General features: G+C 34.8%; 1 protein-coding gene across 1 annotated transcript; it reads right to left on the reverse strand.

Annotated features, from left to right (window-relative positions):
* Positions 1–10,511: 10,511 nt before the first annotated feature.
* Positions 10,512–13,809, reverse strand: LOC132303614 (disease resistance protein RPM1-like). The gene is made up of 2 exons (XM_059800950.1): positions 10,782–13,809; positions 10,512–10,675 (listed from the first exon to the last, which is right to left on the reverse strand). Exon 1 carries the CDS (start codon positions 13,578–13,580, stop codon positions 10,857–10,859), a length of 2,724 nt encoding a protein of 907 aa, XP_059656933.1. The 5' UTR covers positions 13,581–13,809; the 3' UTR covers positions 10,512–10,675; positions 10,782–10,856.
* Positions 13,810–20,078: the final 6,269 nt, after the last annotated feature.

Genomic DNA, 20,078 nt, shown 5'->3' on the forward strand with positions numbered 1-20,078 from the left:
TAAATATTGTTTGTTTTTTTTCAATAAAAAAATTATACAAGCTGATTGAAGTAGCACGTGAACCACAAAAAACAAACAGTGGGCCGCTATAGCTTAACATTGCTTAGGACTAAGAGATTGGAATTGCTGAGTACTCGGCGAGTGTCGGCAGAACACCCATAGAACAACTGTTTTTCATCTTGAGTTCCAACGTAAAATAATTATTTTTCTTTTATATATATATATTTTTATATTTTGCGTCAAAGTTTAATTTTAATATTTTTTTAATTAAATTTTAATATTTTTTTATTCGTAAATATTTTACGACAACCAAATACCATCCAAACAAAACATAACACCCTGCTGAATTACCAAACATGCACAACACTATCAAGGCGACATGATGATAGGTTTGAAATCAAACCTCTAATCAAATGCTAAGGCCAATCACATAATTAATGGGCCAGTGACTTAGCGGTATCAGCCTCTTATCTCCAGAGACAAGTATGTGCCATTATCAATTAGGAAAAAAAAAAAAAATTCAGTGTTTTGAATTATATCATCAACTTGTGCCAGTGGAAATAAATGGATGGGGACCAACTTGTGTAGGTGGAAATAAATGGATGGGACGAACTTGTGTAGGTGGAAATAAGCGGATTGGGACCACCTTGTGTAGGTGGATATATATATATATATATATATATATATATATATATATATATATATTATGTGATTTTTAAAAACTAATTTGAAATTTCTTTGAATTTTTAATTTCACCTCGTTGATAAATAAAAGTCCTAAATGTTTTAATAATAAAATTACTAAGAACATGAATTTTGTGAAAGAACAAAAAAAGAAAAAAAAAAAAAAAAAAAAATTGGTATTCATATACAATTAAGAATTTTGTTGAAAAGCTATTGCACTCTCAGCCATTCTCTCTTATCTTCTTAATTTCTCCCAATAGAGAGCCAATAGAATTCAACAGCCAAACTCTCCAATCTGAGTATGAAAGTTAATAAAAAGAGGAGAAAAATCAGCTTAAAGCAAGAGTATGAATCTGTCATATATTTATATGAAATTGAAGAGAAAAATCGAATACTACACAATTTAAGTCTAGTCCCATTAGTGCCTTTTATTTGCTCGTATTTATTTATTTATTTATTTATTTCAAGTTGAAGATGAGAATTAGTAAGAATTTTGCCAGTTAGTTAGACAGAAAGTTGAAGATGACAATTAGCAGCCTCCCCTCTGACACTAACTTTTCTTTCCTCTTTTTTTTTTTTAATTATTTTTTTATCATGAATTTTCTTTCCCCTTGACAACTAGTGTATTCAATTGTTTTTGTAACTACTCGAATAAATACCAAAATAATAATAAAAATCTATAAAAATTTCGGCATGACTTCCGCATAAAATGTTCCTCAACAACCTGTAGAAATACAAAAATAAATGTAATGGCCTCACTGGGCCTTAAATCTAACTTATCATGTCCCAACGCACAATTCAAATATTATACTACATTCCCAAAATGGTTACATACATATAAAAGTCCCGTTCCTCCATCTCATCCAAACATGGAACCCACTTAAGTTACATCAAATTACAGTCCATAAAATGTAGCTAGAATTAAAAGTCCATAACTTACAACATTATACTAATTAAACTAAAGTGTCACAAGGTAGTTAATATTACATTTACAAAATATTAGAGTCTAATACAAAAGATAACAAAATAGAATGGGTCTTCAAGCTCTTCTAAACCTACGGTGGACCGTCGTCCGCCACCTCTTTTACATATCCTGAAAAAAATGTTAAAAATAAGGGGGTGAGCATAAGCTCAGTAGGAAGTGTCTAAGACACACTTCTTATGTCCCCGTGAATCCATGCAATGAATAGATAAAAAGTGAACGGGATCATGTTATCGGGAAACGTACATTCTCAACCACAATAACAAGTATATAACAAATATCAACCAATCACAAATTTACCACGATGTCATGAAGTGCAATGTTATGCAAATGTCACTCCCCATTTCCGAAACAATTCCGTTTCAACAACCAAACTGTTAGTGTAGTCCGACCCAAGGCACCTCCATGGCGTCATGAAAGGAAGGTTGGTTAACTATATACGACCACAAGGCACCTCCAAGGCGTCGCATCCGGCCTAGTTAACTCAACTACATTCCCTTCTAGACTACACCAACATCACGGACCACTAGGCACCTCCTAGGTGTCCGGTTTTCGCAACACTTTTAGAAAATATTTTCCCCAAAACAATTTTATTTGTTCTAACAATTATTTTTTCCCCTTTATCTTTCCCAATGGATGCATGAATACTTCATGCTTCAAATCATTAATTTAACTATATGTTTTCACACATTTCCATTTACATCATCATCACAATTTAATGAAAATTTATAAACATTCATTTCCTTTATTTATTTATTTATTTATAACCATAGCATCCATTTTTCTTCAAGACAATAAATAAATAAATAATCATGGAACATATAACACATCAAATGGAACATACAACACATCAAATAGAACATACAACACATCAAACACTAAGCATGCTCATTTACCGTAATGAAAATAGACATGTATATGAACTCAAATAACACAAGGAGCACAATTATCATTGTAATTACAAAGAACTACAACAACAAGAAGCTAAGTAATTAAAATTTAGCATGCTTAGAATCAAATTTAAGGGGAAAAATTCACCAAAGGCCAAGAAATTGTAGATTAGAACACCCCTACCTCAAATTGATGAAAACCCCCAATTTGAGCCCAAGAACCCTAGAATTTTGAACTCCCTATAGTGCACCAAATAATGATTGGCTCTTATCAAATTAACGGCCTCGAAGAGCTCAACAACTTTGCTTCACAATGTTCTACCAAATTCCCAAAGGAAAAAGCAAGATTAAGGTTTGAAGTTGCAAAAAGAAAAAAAAAATGGAAACTGCCGAGAGCAGTCTGGTTACAGCAAGAGAGAGAGAGAAAGGTCGACTCGTGTAATGGCCTTATGGCCTTTTGTGTGTTTATAACATGGGTGGGGCCCACTTGCCTTATTTATTTTAACATTAATTATATATATATATATATATATATATATATATCACAACATTACATTCTCCCCAACTTTAAAAGATTTCGTCCCCGAAATCAAGCCATACCTAAGGGAGAAAACAACTCTGGATACTTGGAGTGAATCTCCTGTTCGAGCTCCCAAGTAGCCTCTTCAACTCCATGATGCTTCCAAAGAACCTTTACCAACGATATCGTCTTTTTCCTCAATACCTTCTGTTGTGTGTCAAGAATCTGAACTGGTCCCTCCTCGTAGGAAACATCTTCATCAATGTCCACATGAACCCAACTCAAAATGTGAGATGGATCTGGCTCATACTTTCGTAGCATCGATACATGGAAAACATTGTGGATCCTGTCCATCTGCGGTGGCAATGCTAATCAGTAGGCAACCTCTCCTACACGGTCCAAGATCTCAAAAGGTCCAATGAATCGTGGCAACAACTTGCCACTCTTCCCAAACCTCATCAACCCCTTCCTTGGCGAAACCCGAAGAAAAACATGATCTCCCACCTCAAAGGATAGCGGTCGTCTCCGCCTATCTGCATAACTCTTCTGTCGGCTTTGAGCTGTAAGCAATCTCTGTCTGATTAGCTTAATCTTCTCGGTAGTCTCGAGTACAATGTCGGGTCCTAAGGTGGCTGTCTCACCCACCTCAGTCGAACAGACAGGAGACCTACAAGGTCTACCATACAACGCCTCAAATGGAACCATCTGAATACTCGCCTGATAACTGTTGTTGTAGGCAAACTCAATAAGTGGAAGATGATCCTCCCAACTACCACCCAAGTCAAGTACACAGGCTCGAAGCATATCCTCCAAGATCTGGATGGTACGCTCTGACTGGCCGTCCGTCTGTGGATGAAATGCAGTACTAAGGTGCAACGCTGAGCCAAACGCTGCTTGAAGTCCTTCCCAGAACTTCGAGGTGAATTTAGCATCCCTATCCGACACAATAGCCACTGGAACTCCATGCAATCTCACAATCTCTTTCACATAAAGTACACCGGGTGTCTCTGCGTCATCTATTGCCTTAATAGGCAAGAAGTGAACCGTCTTGGTCAATCTATCAATAATGACCCATACGGCTTCATTTCCCCTCCGTGACCTAGGAAGACCTGTCACAAAATCCATTGCAATCTCCTCCCATTTCCACTGCGCTACCGGCAACGGCTGCAATAAACCAGCTGGTCTCTGGTGCTCGGCCTTCACCTACTGACAGGTAAGGCACTTAGCTACAAACTGTGCAACATCATTCTTCATTCCATTCCACCAATACTAACGTCTCAAACTGTGATACATTTTGGTACCACCCGGATGAATTGCAAAGCGGGAAGTGTGAAACTCCCGTAAGACGTCCTCACGACAAACAGTAGGAACAACCAACAAACCCTTAAACCGTAGACCTCCATCTGCATGTAAGGTCCAATCCTTCACGATCTCGCCATTGGAGATCAAAGTGTAAATGGCATCAAAATCTGAATCCTGTCTCTGTGACTCAATCACCCGTCTAACAAGAGTGGGTTGAGCCACGAGACTAAACAAGAATGCTGACTCACTGCCATCATCATCATCATCAAAACAATACAATCCCATTTCAGCCAAATTTTCCAGCATCTTCCATTTCCGAATGGCTAAACTAGCCAAAGTCCCATGAGATTTCCGGCTTAAAGCATCAGCTACCACATTTGCCTTGCCAGGATGATACTGCAAATCAAAGTTATAGTCTTCTAAGAATTCAACCCATCGCCTCTGTCTGTTGTTCAAGTCCTTTTGGGAGAACAGGTACTTGAGACTCTTATGGTCCGAGAACACCTCAAATCTCTCACCATACAAATAGTGTCTCCAACACTTCAAAGCAAATACAACTGCCGCTAACTCTAAGTCATGAGTAGGGTAGTTAAACTCGTGAGTCTTCAACTGTCGAGACCCATAAGCCACTACTCTATTATCTTGCATTAGTACACAACCCAAACTATCACGTGAGGCGTCACAATAGATCACATAACCCAAGCCATGCTCAGGTATCACCAACATCGGAGCCGTAGCCAACCGTGTTTTCAACTCTTGAAAGGATGACTCACATGCCTCATTCCATGCAAACTTGATCCCTTTCCTGGTCAATCTGGTCATAGGAGCTGCCAAACGGGAAAAATCCTTCACAAATCTCTGATAATAACTTGCTAGGCCAAGGAAACTCCGGATCTCAAAGATATTCTTGGGTTGCTCCCAACTCAAAACTGCCTCTATTTTTAAAGGATCAACTGAAACCCCACCTTCCGAGACAACATGTCCCAAAAATTTTACCTCTTGTAGCCAAAACTCACACTTTTCATACTTGGCGTACAAACGGTGCTCCCATAGAATCTGCAACACTATACCCAAATGGAACTCGTGCTCCTCCCGAGTCTGTGAATACACAAGAATGTCATCCACGAAAATTACCACAAACTGATCCAATTAATCGTGGAAGACACGGTTCATTAAATCCATGAATGCCGCCGGCGCATTGGTTAAACCAAAAGGCATAACAAGAAACTCGTAATGTCCATACCGCGTATGAAACGCGGTCTTTGGAATATCCTCCTCTCTAACCCGTAACTGATAATAGCCTGACCTCAAGTCAATCTTCAAAAAACAACTGGCTCCCCTCAACTGATCAAATAAATCATCTATCCTTGGTAAAGGATACTTGTTCTTGATGGTGGCATGATTCAACTTTCGGTAATCAATGCACAACCTCAAAGAACCATCTTTCTTCTTAGCGAACAAGACTGGTGCACCCCACGATGACACACTCGGTCGGATAAAGCCTTTCATCCTCAAATCATCATATTGCTTCTTCAATTCTTCTAATTCAATTGGTGCCATACGATACGGTGCCATAGAGATTGGTGCGGTACCAGGCATCAAATCAATAGCAAATTTCACCTCTCGGTGTGGAGGCAACTCAGTCAAGTCCTCTGAAAACACATCCAGAAAATCACGCACAACCGCTGGATAATCAACCCCATAAAACTCAATGTCATCATCGGCGAAAAGACTAGCCAAGAAAAATGTCTGTCGATCTCGACCCCTAACACCATAAAATGAATGAGTGAGAGGATGACACCGATCTCCCACAAAACAGAAACAATCCCCATCCGGGGTACACACTGAAACTCTGCCCCTGAAACAATCAATGACAGCTCTGAAGGATGACAACCAGTCCATCCCAAGAATGACGTCAAATCCCGTCATCTCGAGAAGGATGAGATCGAACTCAAGAACACGTCCGGCAATTGTGATGCAACAACTCCTACAAACTCTACTAAGAGCAACTGAACCCCCGATAGGCGTGTCAACACAAAGTGGTCTGTCTAACTGACTGACCTACAAACCCAATGCCCGTGCAAATGATGAAGCAATGAATGAATAAGAAGCACCTGAATCAAATAATACACGAGCCCAAGAATGGGACACAAGAAACATACCCCTGACAACTGAAGGACTGGATGGTGACTCGGCTGGAGTGAGTGCAAACACGCGACCCTGGGTCCTCTGCCCCTGAGAACTACTTGCCTGATAGCCAGACTGCTGAGTAGGTGCACTCGAAGAAGCTCCCCTACCAGGTCGAGAACTCTGGGCTGACATAGTTGGTTGAGACGGCTGAGGTGGTGGTGGTGGTCGAAACCCTGACTGAACTGTGGCAGACTGCATCTACCTCTGCTGTGAACCTCCACTTCTGCCCAAACCACTGCCCCGCTGTGGACAATCTTTGACCCTATGGCCCTACTGGCCACACCCGAAACATCCACCAGACTCCACCTGAATCTGAGTACACTGGGACTTGTGATGCCCTGGCTGCCCACACTTGAAACAAATCATCTGAGCTACCTGTGTCTGAGTGCATTAGGACTTGTAATGTCCCAACTACCCGCATCTGAAACAAGTAACATTCGGTCTAAAAGACCCCATGGACACTGAAGCTATGGGTGCAAATCTGACTGGCTGCTGTCCCCTGAACCTTGACTTCTCATGCTTCTGCTTCTTACTTGATTGACCTTCGGAGAAAGTACTCATACCCCTGTTGTGCTTGTAGGACTCCCTGATAGCTTTGTTGTCCTTGCTCTCAGCCTCAACCACTAAAGCCTTTCGCACTGCTTTTGCATACTCTGTCGGTTTTGAAGCAGCTACAATTGGCCTACTGGTAAGATCAAGGCCATCAACAAATTTCTCTATCTTTCTTTCTTCATCATTAGCAATTCCCGGTGCAAACCTCAAAAGTGATGTAAACTTGTTTTCATACTCTGTAACTATCATACTTCCTTACTTTAACCCATCAAACTCCTTCTTTAGTTCCCTCCGCTTAGGCGCTGGAAAGTACTTCTCATAATACAACTTCTTGAATGTAACATATGTTATAGTATCCAGATTATAGGTGTGAGAAACGGTTTTCCACCAAATCTCAGCATTGCCCACAAAATTGTAAGTAGACAATGTAATCTTCAACTTGTCCGTTGCCAAATTCATGGCATTAATATGCTTCTCCACCCTATCCATGAAACTATCCGCAACAAGCGGAACTGGACCGCCCTCAAACAAAGTTGGCATCAATTTCACAAACTTTGCAATGCGGTAAAGAGTATCATCTAACTCATTTTTCTTTGGAGGTGGTGGTGGTGGTGCCGGTGGTGGCACAAACTGTGATGATGACGCACATGTCGGTCGATATGCATCAAAAATAGCCTCCTGAACGGCTAACCTCAACTGCTCCCTATTTATCTGAAAAGGTGGGTCAACGGTCCCCCTCGCTTGTCCATCTCTTGGTGGGACCAAATCACGCAATAAGATATCTTCCTCAACTTGCTCTTGATCCCTTTCCACAGGATTGGAGTTAGAACTTTCCCCGGGATCCCTTCGTGTTGCCATGAAGCTATAAGAAAAGGAAACAATTTTTTGAAATTGTTTTTTTCAAAATTTTTTTTGAATTATTGGAAACAATTTTTTTCTCTATTTTGAATTATTGGAAACAATTTTTTGAAACCGAACCAATATTATATATTCAAGTAAATAATGATTATATTCCCCCCTAAAACTATTGTTTTTTTCCCTATAAATCTCTTTATTTCTTTCCATTTTTATTCTTATTCTTCCTCATATTTCTTTTCATTTTCTTGAAAAAAACTACAATTATTTCTTCTACGAAAACCTATAACTTTTTCCCATTCAAAGTTTTCTCATATTATTTTTATTTTTATTTTTATTCTTCTTCTTCTTTAAAATTTTCTTTTTGTTGCACTTATATATTATTTATATTTTTACACGGTAACTTCTTTCTCACTTTTTATTCATTTTTTATATAGTAATTATTCAGGTCGATGACAGCTCAAAGCCATAAAATGGACATTGCACCAACAATCTTGACAAGACATTTAAAAGAATGAATCTATTTTAAGTGGAATCTGCTTTTTCACTAATGGACAATACTGGGTTTGAAATGTCCATGCATGACCTGTCTTTTTGACAGTGTCCTTTCTTTTCCCATTGATCAACTGTATTGTATAAATGTTCGGTTTTTTAAATAAATGCAGATTCAGTTTTAACTTTGAATTAGCAACGCAAATGTTTAACGTTTGTATGTTTAATTGATTCAATTATTTTATTTTTTTGGAGAACTAAAAATCAAATTTTGGTTGACAGTTTTCGATATTTTATTTTTTTTATTTTATTTTTTCACATGTATCAATTTTATCGTGCCATTTATTATTCGTCAGTTAAGATCGGAATATCTTATCAATATAATAACTTACGTAAAAATTTTATATCGCTTAAGCAATAACGTTACATTATTAATTCGTAACTGATGTATATGTTATTTACGTGACCAATGTATTGCATAAGATCCCAACATAATAGGTGATTCTCATTCATTTTTATTGAATTGTCTTCCATAATTCTCTCAAAATTGATTCCTATTTTTTGAGTTCTTGAATTTTATTTATTTATTTTTATTTTTTAAGTACAACATAATTAAGTCTAGTCCTTTAGTGCATCAACTTTTGGGCCTTACACTGTCATGATATATATTAAATACCAAAACAATTAAATCTAGTTCTTTTTTTATTTTTTTAAGAGCAATTTCAAGGCCAAATTGACAATTTGTAACAAATTTGGCAGTTAGCTGGGTGGAAAATTGGAAAGGATAATACATAATATATAGTAACTGCAATATAGATATATATATATATATATATACATATACAAAATTGAGTTTTCAAGTCTATTTAATGGATTTTAATTCCTGGTCAGACTAACAAAGGCATTAATTGGGGGATCACAACCCTTGCCCTGGCAACCTAATGAATCATACGAGTTTATAAAGTTGAAAATAATGTTGCATTTGGTAACCACCTTGTTTTTGTGATCCCGTGATAGACAAAGCTGGTTGAAAATAATGTTGCATTTTAATTCTTTTGTAATTGAAATTAAAGAAAATTTAATTTAAATTTTGAATAAAATTTCTCGGATTTCAATTTGGAAACGCTTTAGCTTATGTAATGCTCCCTAACATAGCTTAATTAATTTTTTTTACCGTTGAGGAAATTAGGGTTCTTATTCAAGAGAAAGACGACTCAAAATATAGTTTTAAATTTTTTATAAGTGGATTATGTCTTTATTTAATTACTCACACATACAAATTGGTTGAAAAATTTAGATTTTTATTGAAGAAAACAAGTAAACTCCTAAAACGTTTATCAAAGTGTTATGTTAGGGTTCAAATTTTAATTTTTTCTTATTTTTTGTCAAACCTACCATGTATTCGCTTGACAAAATTGCTTTAAAAATACACCAATTTAAGTTGTCAAATCATCCGCCACAAAGTTACCATATCACTAGTCATGTAATTCTAAATTATTTTCGTTATACAATAGTTTGTGATATTTACTTATTTTTTCTCTCAATCTTATCATGTATTTTCACTTGACAAAATCACATTCAAAATACACAAAGTTAAGTTATTATTTTTTCTCTCAATCTTACCATGTATTTTCGAAGTGCCTACTCCTTGAAGGGCTCCTCCAAACACTACCTTACCTTAAATGGTAAACAACAAAGACAAAAACTGCTACCTTCTATTATATTATTCAACATTTTATGTATATTACACAATTGGACAACCTTATTAGTGTTGTTGTAGTCCAAGTTCTTGAATTTGACTTTTTTTATTTTTTTAAATATTTTAAAAAATTTTAAGGAGATATGTGGGACATGCTTATCTTCCTGAAAAGTTACTGATTCACCTTTACATTCAAGTTTGAAATTTTAAACTCCAAAAACATATATATAAAAAGATGTAAAATATATTGTTTGAAAAAGGAAAATGGATAATTATTTTGAGACGGACTAAAAAAAAAAGCATGACATTTTAGAATAACAATAGGTGAGTTTGGGCTCGTGAACAATGTAACACAATATACAACAACTTAATCACTTGAAAAGGGAAAAAGAACAGCATCAGTTTATCTAGAAAAATAAAATAAAAACAAAACATTAGATAGTGATGATCTCAATAACAACGTTGCAGAGACTCATTCTCCATTTCTCCCTCTACCCCGAATCAGTTATCCTATAAAAATAAAATAGCATAATATATTAAAAAGGGAAAAAGAAAAACAAAGAAAAAACAAATCAGTTATCCTATAAAAATAAAATAAAAGCAAATATTCGGTGACCTGATAGTTCTAATGATTTCAACTGTGCAAGGACTCTTCTCTATCTCTCTCTCTCCATAATCTCCTTCCCAACAACTATCCAAAAGAAATTTTAAGAATGGGGATGTGTACTATTTTCGAATAATCCCCGCCCTGTTCGTCTTGATCCAGTGTCATTTTCAATTTATCTGAGACACAAAGCTGAAGGGATTTAAGGTTGGTTAGATGTTCAATGCCAGTGGGTACCTCTTCCAACAACTTACAGCTTTCAATAGTCAGCTCTTCAAGATGAGGCAATGATCCCTTCTCCATTCTCACCCACCTCAATCTTTCTAAACTTTGAAGCTCTAATGTCTTAAGCTTCTGAAACCCTGTCGCTTTTATACACAGTTCCTCCCCTTCGTAAGCCTGATGAAGTAAAAGTTGCAAGAGATTGGGCAAATCTTGAAGGGATTGCAATGGATCATCCCTTAACTTGCTATACCGAAGCCGCAATTTCAGCAGGTTACGAAGAGAAGTTATCCAATGCGGAAAATTTTCTAAACGTCCCCTCAAATAGAGCCGTTGAAGAGACCCAGGAGGAGAAGACAAGTGTTGAATATCAACAATCTCCTTCCTTTCTACAGAACCTACGAACAGTGATTGAAGGTTACTCAGCTTTGCAAGAGAGGAGCACAAAGCCTTCCCATCCTCCCTTCTCAACTCCGTAATCCCCAATCTCCTCAACTGGGTCAGTCTCCCTAGCTCTCCCATTACAATTCTACCATTCTCATGGCTCGCTTCAATATAACAGAGTTTTTGTAAGGAAGACAATCCTTCTATTCCCACTATTGCTTTAAAGCCATATGTATCCAAGTCGTAGTTGTACACCAAGAGATGACGAAGACGTTGGAGCTTTAGAATCTGAACAGGCAACTCAGTTACATTGGTCTCTTTGAGATCCAAAGTTTCAAGATTTTCAAGCTTACCTATGGATTTCGGAAGCGTTTTAACCTTGGTTCCCCTCAAGCTTAAATACCTGAGATGAAATAGTTTGCCGACTTCATCTGGAAGCATCTCCAAAGAAGCACCCCTCAGATCCAAAACCTTTAACAACCTAACCCCACCATTGAATAATATAGGATTCAACGACTTGGATATAGGTTCTTCCACCGAGAACATGAGCAAGGAACGGAGTTGAGGAAAACGATTTGTCTGCTGCAAGTTCCCCAAGGTGTACTGAATTGACAGGCGCCGAACTTTTTCCGGCCACGTTGTGCTTTCTTTGCTTACCATGGCAGCAATGTTTTGTTCTCTTGACTTTGAAGTAATTACTTCACGGAAAAGGTCATGGATGCGACACTCTCTTAGCCTTCCAATACCATCTATCCTTGTCACTTGGACCAAGCTTCTATTAATAAGCTCTTTGAGATAGCCTTCAGCAACTTCTTCCATTGTCCTTCCCACTCTCACTTCCACAAATCCTTCTGCGATCCACAGTCGAATCACTCTCATGCGCTCAATCTTGTAATCTTCGGGGAATAAACCCAAGTACAAGAAACATATTTTTAGATAGTAAGGCAAATTATAGTAACTGAGAGAAAGTATCTTTTTCATACTCTCAAGTTGGTCGTCGCCTTCTGACTGAGCGCCAAGGCTACGATGAAACAATTCCCAATCATGGGATGTACTTCTATCTTTCCTAGCTAAAACACCACTAACTGCCACAACTGCAAGTGGCAAGCCCTTACACTTTTCTAAGATACTTCGTGAGACTTTCTCTAAATCTGGAGGGCAGCAGTTGTCTTGGAATGTCTTCCTACAGAAAAGAGTCCAAGACTCTTCTTGGGACAATGGTTCCATAGTATAGATATGATCAGGAGATTCTACACAAGATGTAGAAGCTACATCAACAATACGGGTCGTGAGCAGTATTCGGCTGCCACTATTGTTGTCAGGGAATGCATATTTCAAAGCATCCCATGCATTTATACTCCAGACATCATCTAAAACAAGCGCGTACGTTCTCTGTTGGAGGAAATCCTTGATTTTTGCTTTCAAGTCATTGATGTCCATGGTTTCCAAACTTTGAGGGGCCTGTTCCTTGGCTTGATCGAAGAGTCTTCGAACTACGTCTTTGAGAAGCTCTCTGAGATGAAATGATTGAGAAACAGTGATCCAAGCATGACATTTGAAACGATTCTTCACCCCCATATCATCATAGGCTTTCTTTACTAGGGTGGTTTTTCCCATACCCCCCATCCCCACCACCGAAACGACTTTGAGTCTTGGACTGTCATCCAGAAGCCACCCAATCAGGTGTTTCTTGGGCCCATCCATGCCAACAAGATCAGCCTCTTCCAGTAGAAGTGCATCACCTCGACGATCATACCATGCGTTGTTGTTGACAGTGGTGGAGCTTGATCCATGCTCTGAGATACTGAATCTTTGTTGGTAGCTTTGACGTATATTGTTGACTCTGGATTTTATTTTGCCTATCTCAGATGCAATCCGATGGCGAGCTATCAAGTTCTTAATCAAAGAGCAAATATTACAAACAAAACCATAGAATCCATCCCCATGATAGTGTGCGATGTGGAGCATGAATTCATCAAGAACATCTTCCATGTCATGGGCAACATCACTCACTTGTTTAACCCATACTTGGAGCTCTGAGTTATTGAATTCATTTGCATCAGCTTCTTTGAGGAAAGCCCTCATGTGCTCCAATTCATATCTGATGGACTCAGCTTCTTCCCTTATTCCTCCCAACAGGCTTGACTCTTGTTGAATGAAGTTGGTCAAGTGATTGAGTAGAAATTCTACTGCACTCTCAGCCATTCTCTCTGATCTTCTTAATTTCTATCAAGAGAACAAAAGATCGATTGAGAAGGAATTTCCAATAATTTCTCAATTGTGTGGGAAGACTTTGTTTGGAATAAAAAGTGGAAAGGGCACCGAGTCTGAAAGACAACTATAACAAAAGACTGCTTTGTGAAAGAAAAAGCAAGAGGATGAAGCTGACTGAAATGTTTTTAATTAAATGATCGAAGTGTAGTAGTGGTAATTACAAAATGAGCCCTTCTATAATAACTCAATTAACATGTCAACTGTCCTAACCCATGCACAGGATGATGACCTATCAATTCTATTGTACAAAAACATTGAAACTTTGATTACACCGTAACCGATTCAAAAAAATATTGCATTGAATTTATAATTTAATAATTATTTTTTTCAAATATCACAACTATACTTTTCAGTTATGCTATTTTTGTAATTCCCTTCTTCAATTAACATTTCTGTATATATATCTATATATATATATTTTATTTTATTTTATTTTTTTGTTAACCCTTCTTTTTCTCTCGCTATCTATCTCTCTCAACTTTTTCTATACTTTGTATAAACTTTCTCTTCTCTCTCTTATTAAGATTTGATATTGTTTTTTATAAATAATAATAAAAGATCTCACAATTGAAGAAATAATAGAATTGAACAATGTAGCTTATCTTCTTAACAATTAAAACTTTATGAACCTTTAAACTCTTTGATACTAGTAATGAAAATTGTAAACTTTGAGTTTAAGTTTAGAATTTTTTTCCCCATGCGATTAATAATGTTTAATTTGAATGGTGATGTGAATGGAATTTTATTTTTAAATTTTCTTTTCTATTTTATACAAAAACATTGAAACCTTGATTACACCATAACTGATTCAGAAAAATATTGCATTGAATTTATAAAACTTAAGTAGAAATTGATATATATATATATATATATATATATATATATATATATATATATATATATATATATATATATTAAGAATCATCTCTTGAAAAGTTAGATTGACACAGGGAGTAACCGATTACTATTCGCATGACACTCCCATGTAGTGAGGATTACGCTAGCAAATGTGAGTAGTCCATTTTCAAAACCAAATTTTCTCAAAACTCGATTAATAAAGACATGATGTCAAATAATTGTCTTCAATGATTATTAATTATTGCATAACAGTTTTTATTTTTTGAATTTTTGAAAACAAATTTTTAGAAACTCAACCAAGACTATGCATTTAAATAAACATGATTAAGAAGGCTAAGCATTAAATTTGTCTATATGGGTGGTTGTGACTTGTGAGAAAATATTCTTCAACCTCCCAAAATGATTCACGAGAGTTCGAGTTCTCAAAAGAGAATAATAATTAAGCGAATATTGTGTATTTTTGCCAATAAAAGAAATTATACACGCTGATTGAAGTAGTACATGAACCACAAAAATAAACAGTGGGCCTCTATAACTTAGCATCGCTTAGGACTAGAGATTGGTTTGGAATTGTTGAGTACTTGCCGAGTGTTGGCAGATCACCCATAAAACAACCGTTTTTCATCTTGAACTCCAAGGTAAAATATTTATTTTTAATATATATATATATATATATTTTTATATTTTGCAAAAACCTAGGTCGAATTTCAGATCGAGTCCATCAGGTGAAACATATAAAATAATTTGTCAAAAATTAACGAAAAAATTATTTTAATTAAATTTTAATATTTTTTTATTCGTAAATATTTTACGACAATCAAATACCATCCAAACAAAACATAACACCCTACTGAATTACCAAACATGCACAACACTGTCAAGACGAGATATCACGTCACACATGATGAGCTTTAGTATGAATTTTAGTAAGGAAAAGCCAGAAGGAATTTCAGATAATTTCCCAAATGTTCCTTCTCAAATGTGTGGGAAAACTTTGTTTGGAATAAAAAGTGGAAGGGGCACTGAGACGGTGGGAGGTAAATGAGCTTGATTGACGGGCCAAAAGTTTGACAAAAGACAGCTTTGTGAAAAAGAAAAGGCAATAATTGATGAATCTAATGAATTAAGTCTAGTCCTTCAGTGCCTTATTAACTTTTGGTCCTTAAACTATGTCCTGCAATGTTATAATTAAATGCAGAATTTATGCATATGTACACAATTTAGTGTAGCTAACTAGGAAAGGAAGAAGTGAAGCACGGGTATAATTGTCTGGAGTACTGGACACTCTATTAATTAAGTCAATAATGTCCTAATCAATTTTAATCCTACCTCTACGATTTGACAAGAGGGTAACCATGATGAATAGATAAAGATTGTTGAATATATTAATTCCCATTTTTTATGGTAAAATTACGCAAACTAGTTTCAATATTTTTGTACAATGGGATTGTTAATTTCAAGACTGGCCCTTCTATAACTTATTTAACATGAAAATGAATTGTTTGTACTAATTTCATTGTTTTGTGTCGGTAGAAGTAGATGGATCGGATCGGGGGCCCAGCTATTGGTGCTTTTGAGCTGAAATGCATTTTAAGAGGAATCTGCTTTTGAAATGTTTAATCACGCGGACTCACTTTTTTGACAAATGCCTTTTCTTTTCCCACTGATCAACTATGCAACACAACTGTTCTAACAACTTGAATTACCAACACCGAGTGTAATCTAGGGATGTTAGGTTCAATTTTTTTAATTTATTTTTAATAATTAAAAATTAGAAAATTGTATAAAAAAATTTGTTTGTTTACCATTTTCAAAAAATGTTTTTCTGAAAATTCAGTTAAAAAAAATAATATCAGATAATTGTCTTTATAATTCTCTTAAAATAGTATTCTAGTTTTTGCATTCTGAGGAACAATTTTTAGAAACCCAACCACGATTATATAATCAAAGTAAACACGATTAAGAAGGATAAGCATTAGATTTGTCAGTGGTGGTGAGAAAATATTTTGATATCAAATTGCATAAATTAAATTGATGTTTGTACAATATATTGCACGCCGTTGATATTAATTTTATCACGACATGTGCTAATAGTCCTCCATTTTCATAGAAAAGATATTTAGCGAGTCGGACATACCGCGTCATTGTTATGTCCACCCAATATCATAATACACCATTTAAGTAGGTTGAGATAGGTTTTATTTTTATTTTTTATTTTTTATCAGAATGGAATATATTTTATTAATTAAGTATGCTCGACTCACTCAATATCTACTCATTTTTGTGAGTTCACTGCAAATTCGTTCGTTTAATTGGTTATTGAACACAATCACAATTCAAATATATATACTGTACATAAAAGCCTAGGCCACCATAGTAGGTGTCCCCAAAATTAATTATGTTACCTGATGAAACAGTGTAATTAAGGTCAGCTTGAATCAGTTCTCTCGAGTGGTTTTTGTTATTTTTAAAACTAATTTTTTTTTTAAAAAAAGTATAAAAATTTGTTTGGTTTACTGTTTTTAAAAAATTTCAATTAAATAATTGTCTTGTATAATTATTTTAAATTTTTTTCTACTTTTTGAATTATTGGAAACAATTACCGAACCAATATTATATATTTATATATTTAAGTAAATAATGATTATATGCCCCCCTAAAACTATTGTTTTTTTCTATAAATCTCTTTATTTCTTTCCATTTTTATTCTTATTCCTCCTCATATTTCTTTTCATTTTCTTGAAAAAAAAATACAATTACTTCTTCTATCAAAGCCTATAACTTTTTCCCATTCAAAGTTTTCTCATATTATTTTTATTTTTCTTCTTCTTCTTCTTTAAAATTTTATTTTTGTTGCACTCAAATATTATTTATATTTATACACAGGAACTTCTTTCTCTCTTCTAATTCTTTTTTTTATATAGTAATTATTCAGGCTGATTACAGCTCAAAGCCATAAAATGGGCATTGCTCCAACAATCTTGACAAGACATTTAAAAGAATGAATCCAATTTAAGTGGAATCTGCTTTTTCACTAATGGACAATACGGGGTTTGAAATGTTCATGCATGACCTGTCTTTTTGACAGTGTCCTTTCTTTTCCCATTGATCAACTGTATTGTATAAATGTTCAGTTTTTAAAATAAATGCAGATTCAGTTTTAACTTTGAATTAGCTAGGCAAATGTTTAACGTTTGTATGTTTAATTGATTCAATTATTTTATTTTTTTGGAGAACTAAAAATCAAAATTTGGTTGACAGTTCCTATGCTTTTTTTTTTTTTTTCTTCACATATATCAATTTTACTATGCCATTCATTATTCGTATATCTTGTCCATACAACTTACGTTATATCGCTTAAGCAATAACGTTACATTGTTGATTCATAACTGATGTATATATTATTTACGTAACCAATGTATTGCATAAGATCCCAACATAATAGGTGATTCTCATTCATTTTTATTGAATTGTCTTTTATAATTATCTCCAAATTGATTCCTATTTTTTGAGTTCTTGAATTTTATTTATTTATTTTTATTTTTCAAGTACAACACAATTAAGTCTAGTCCTTTAGTGCTATCAACTTTTGGGCCTTACACTGTCCTGATATATATTAAATACCAACACAATTAAATCTAGTGTTTTTTTTTTTTTTTTTTTTTTAAGAGCAATTTCAAGGCCAAATTGACAATTAGTAACAAATTTGGCAGTTAGCTGGGTAGAAAATTGGAAAGGATAATACATAATATATAGTAACTGCAATATAGATATATATATACATATACAAAATTGAGTTTTCAAGTCTATTTAATGGATTTTAATTTGGGGCCAGACTGACAGAGGCATTAGTTGGGGGATCACAACCCTTCCTCTGGCAACCTAATGAATCATACGAGTTTATAAAGTTGAAAATAATGTTGCATTTGGTAACCCCCTTGTTTTTGTGATCCCGTGATAGACAAAGCTGGTTAAAAATAATGTTGCATTTTAATTCTTTTGTAATTGAAATTAAAGAAAATTTAATTTAAATTTTGAATAAAATTTCCCGGATTTCAATTTGGAAACGCTTTAGCTTATGCAGTGCTCCCTAACATAGCTTAATTAATTTTTTTACCCTAATGTAGATCGTTGAGGAAATTAGGGTAAAAAAATTAATTAAGCTAAATTTTAAATTTTTTATAAGTGGATTATGTCTTTATTTAATTACTCACACATAAAAATTGGTTGAAAAATTTAGATTTTTATTGAAGAAAAAAAGTTGACTATTAAAACGTTTATCAAAGTGGTATGTTAGGGTTCAAATTTTAATTTTTTCTTATTTTCTCTCAAACCTACCATGTATTCGCTTGACAAAATTGCTTTCAAAATACACTAATTTAAGTTGTCATATCATCCGTCACAAAGTTACCATATCACTAGTCATGTAATTCTAAATTATTTTCGTTATACAATAGTTTGTGATATTTAGTTATTTTTTCTCTCAATATTATTATGTATTTTTGCTTGACAAAATCGCATTCAAAGTACACAAAGTTAATTTATCATATCATTCACCAAAAAGTTGTCATATCAACAGTCATGAGGTTGAAACGACTTAATTTCAAATTTGAAAACGGCTATAATCTCGTAAATGAGGTTGGCAAAAATTGTAGAACTTGTCTCAAAGCTTTTCATGGTGTCTTATGGGTCGTGTGAACTCCAACCGAATTGAAAGTTATGATTGTTTGAATTTTGAATTAATTTTCAGTAGTTTTTGATCTTGACTATTCAATCGCTCCATGTACTCCAACATTGCTTGTTCGGTATCAAAGTGCCTACTCCTTGAAGGGCTCCTCCAAACACTACCTTACCTTAAATACTAAACAACAAAGACAAAAACTGCAACCTTCTATTATATTGTTTTTCATCAGCAATGATACAACTACGCAATTAAGTGTAGCAATTTCAAGGTGAAGATAATGCCGATTAGTAAGAAATTTACGAGTTGATTGGGATAGAAAGTTGGACTGGGTAAGTTGGTATCATATTTATTTAATACCTCCTCTACGATTTGACAGGCCAGCTATTGTCGCTTTTGAGCTGGAATCCATTTTTAGAGGAATCTGATTTTTCAGTGATGGACACTAGTGGTTTTAGTGTTGTCATCACGCGGACTCACGTTTTTGACACTGCCTTTTCTTTTCCCACTGATCAACCATGTAGCACAACTATTCTAGCACATGCACAGTATGATCATTTTGAATTAGTAACACATTGCAGTTTAAGGTCGATCTGTTTGATTCGGTTTTTTTTTGAGTGGTTTTTGTTATTTTTAGAATTAAAAATTAATATATATATATATATATGTATATATATTTCTTTTCATTTTCTTTATAAAAAAAATTACTTTTCTTTCTTCTATCAAAAGACTTTTTTTTAAAAAAAACAGTCGTTCTAAAGTTAGATGCTTTAAGTCTCTCATATATATATATATATAATTTTTTATTCTTTTTCTAAAAAAATTAATATTTCTGTGTCTTCATGTCTAGAGTGTCTCCCACATACATAAATAGAGAGAGTGCAGAGGCT

The sequence above is a fragment of the Cornus florida genome, unplaced genomic scaffold (assembly GCF_030987335.1).
Source record: "Cornus florida cultivar Cherokee Brave unplaced genomic scaffold, ASM3098733v1 CherokeeBrave_3.0.0_Hap2_Chr04, whole genome shotgun sequence".
Lineage (NCBI taxonomy): Eukaryota > Viridiplantae > Streptophyta > Magnoliopsida > Cornales > Cornaceae > Cornus > Cornus florida.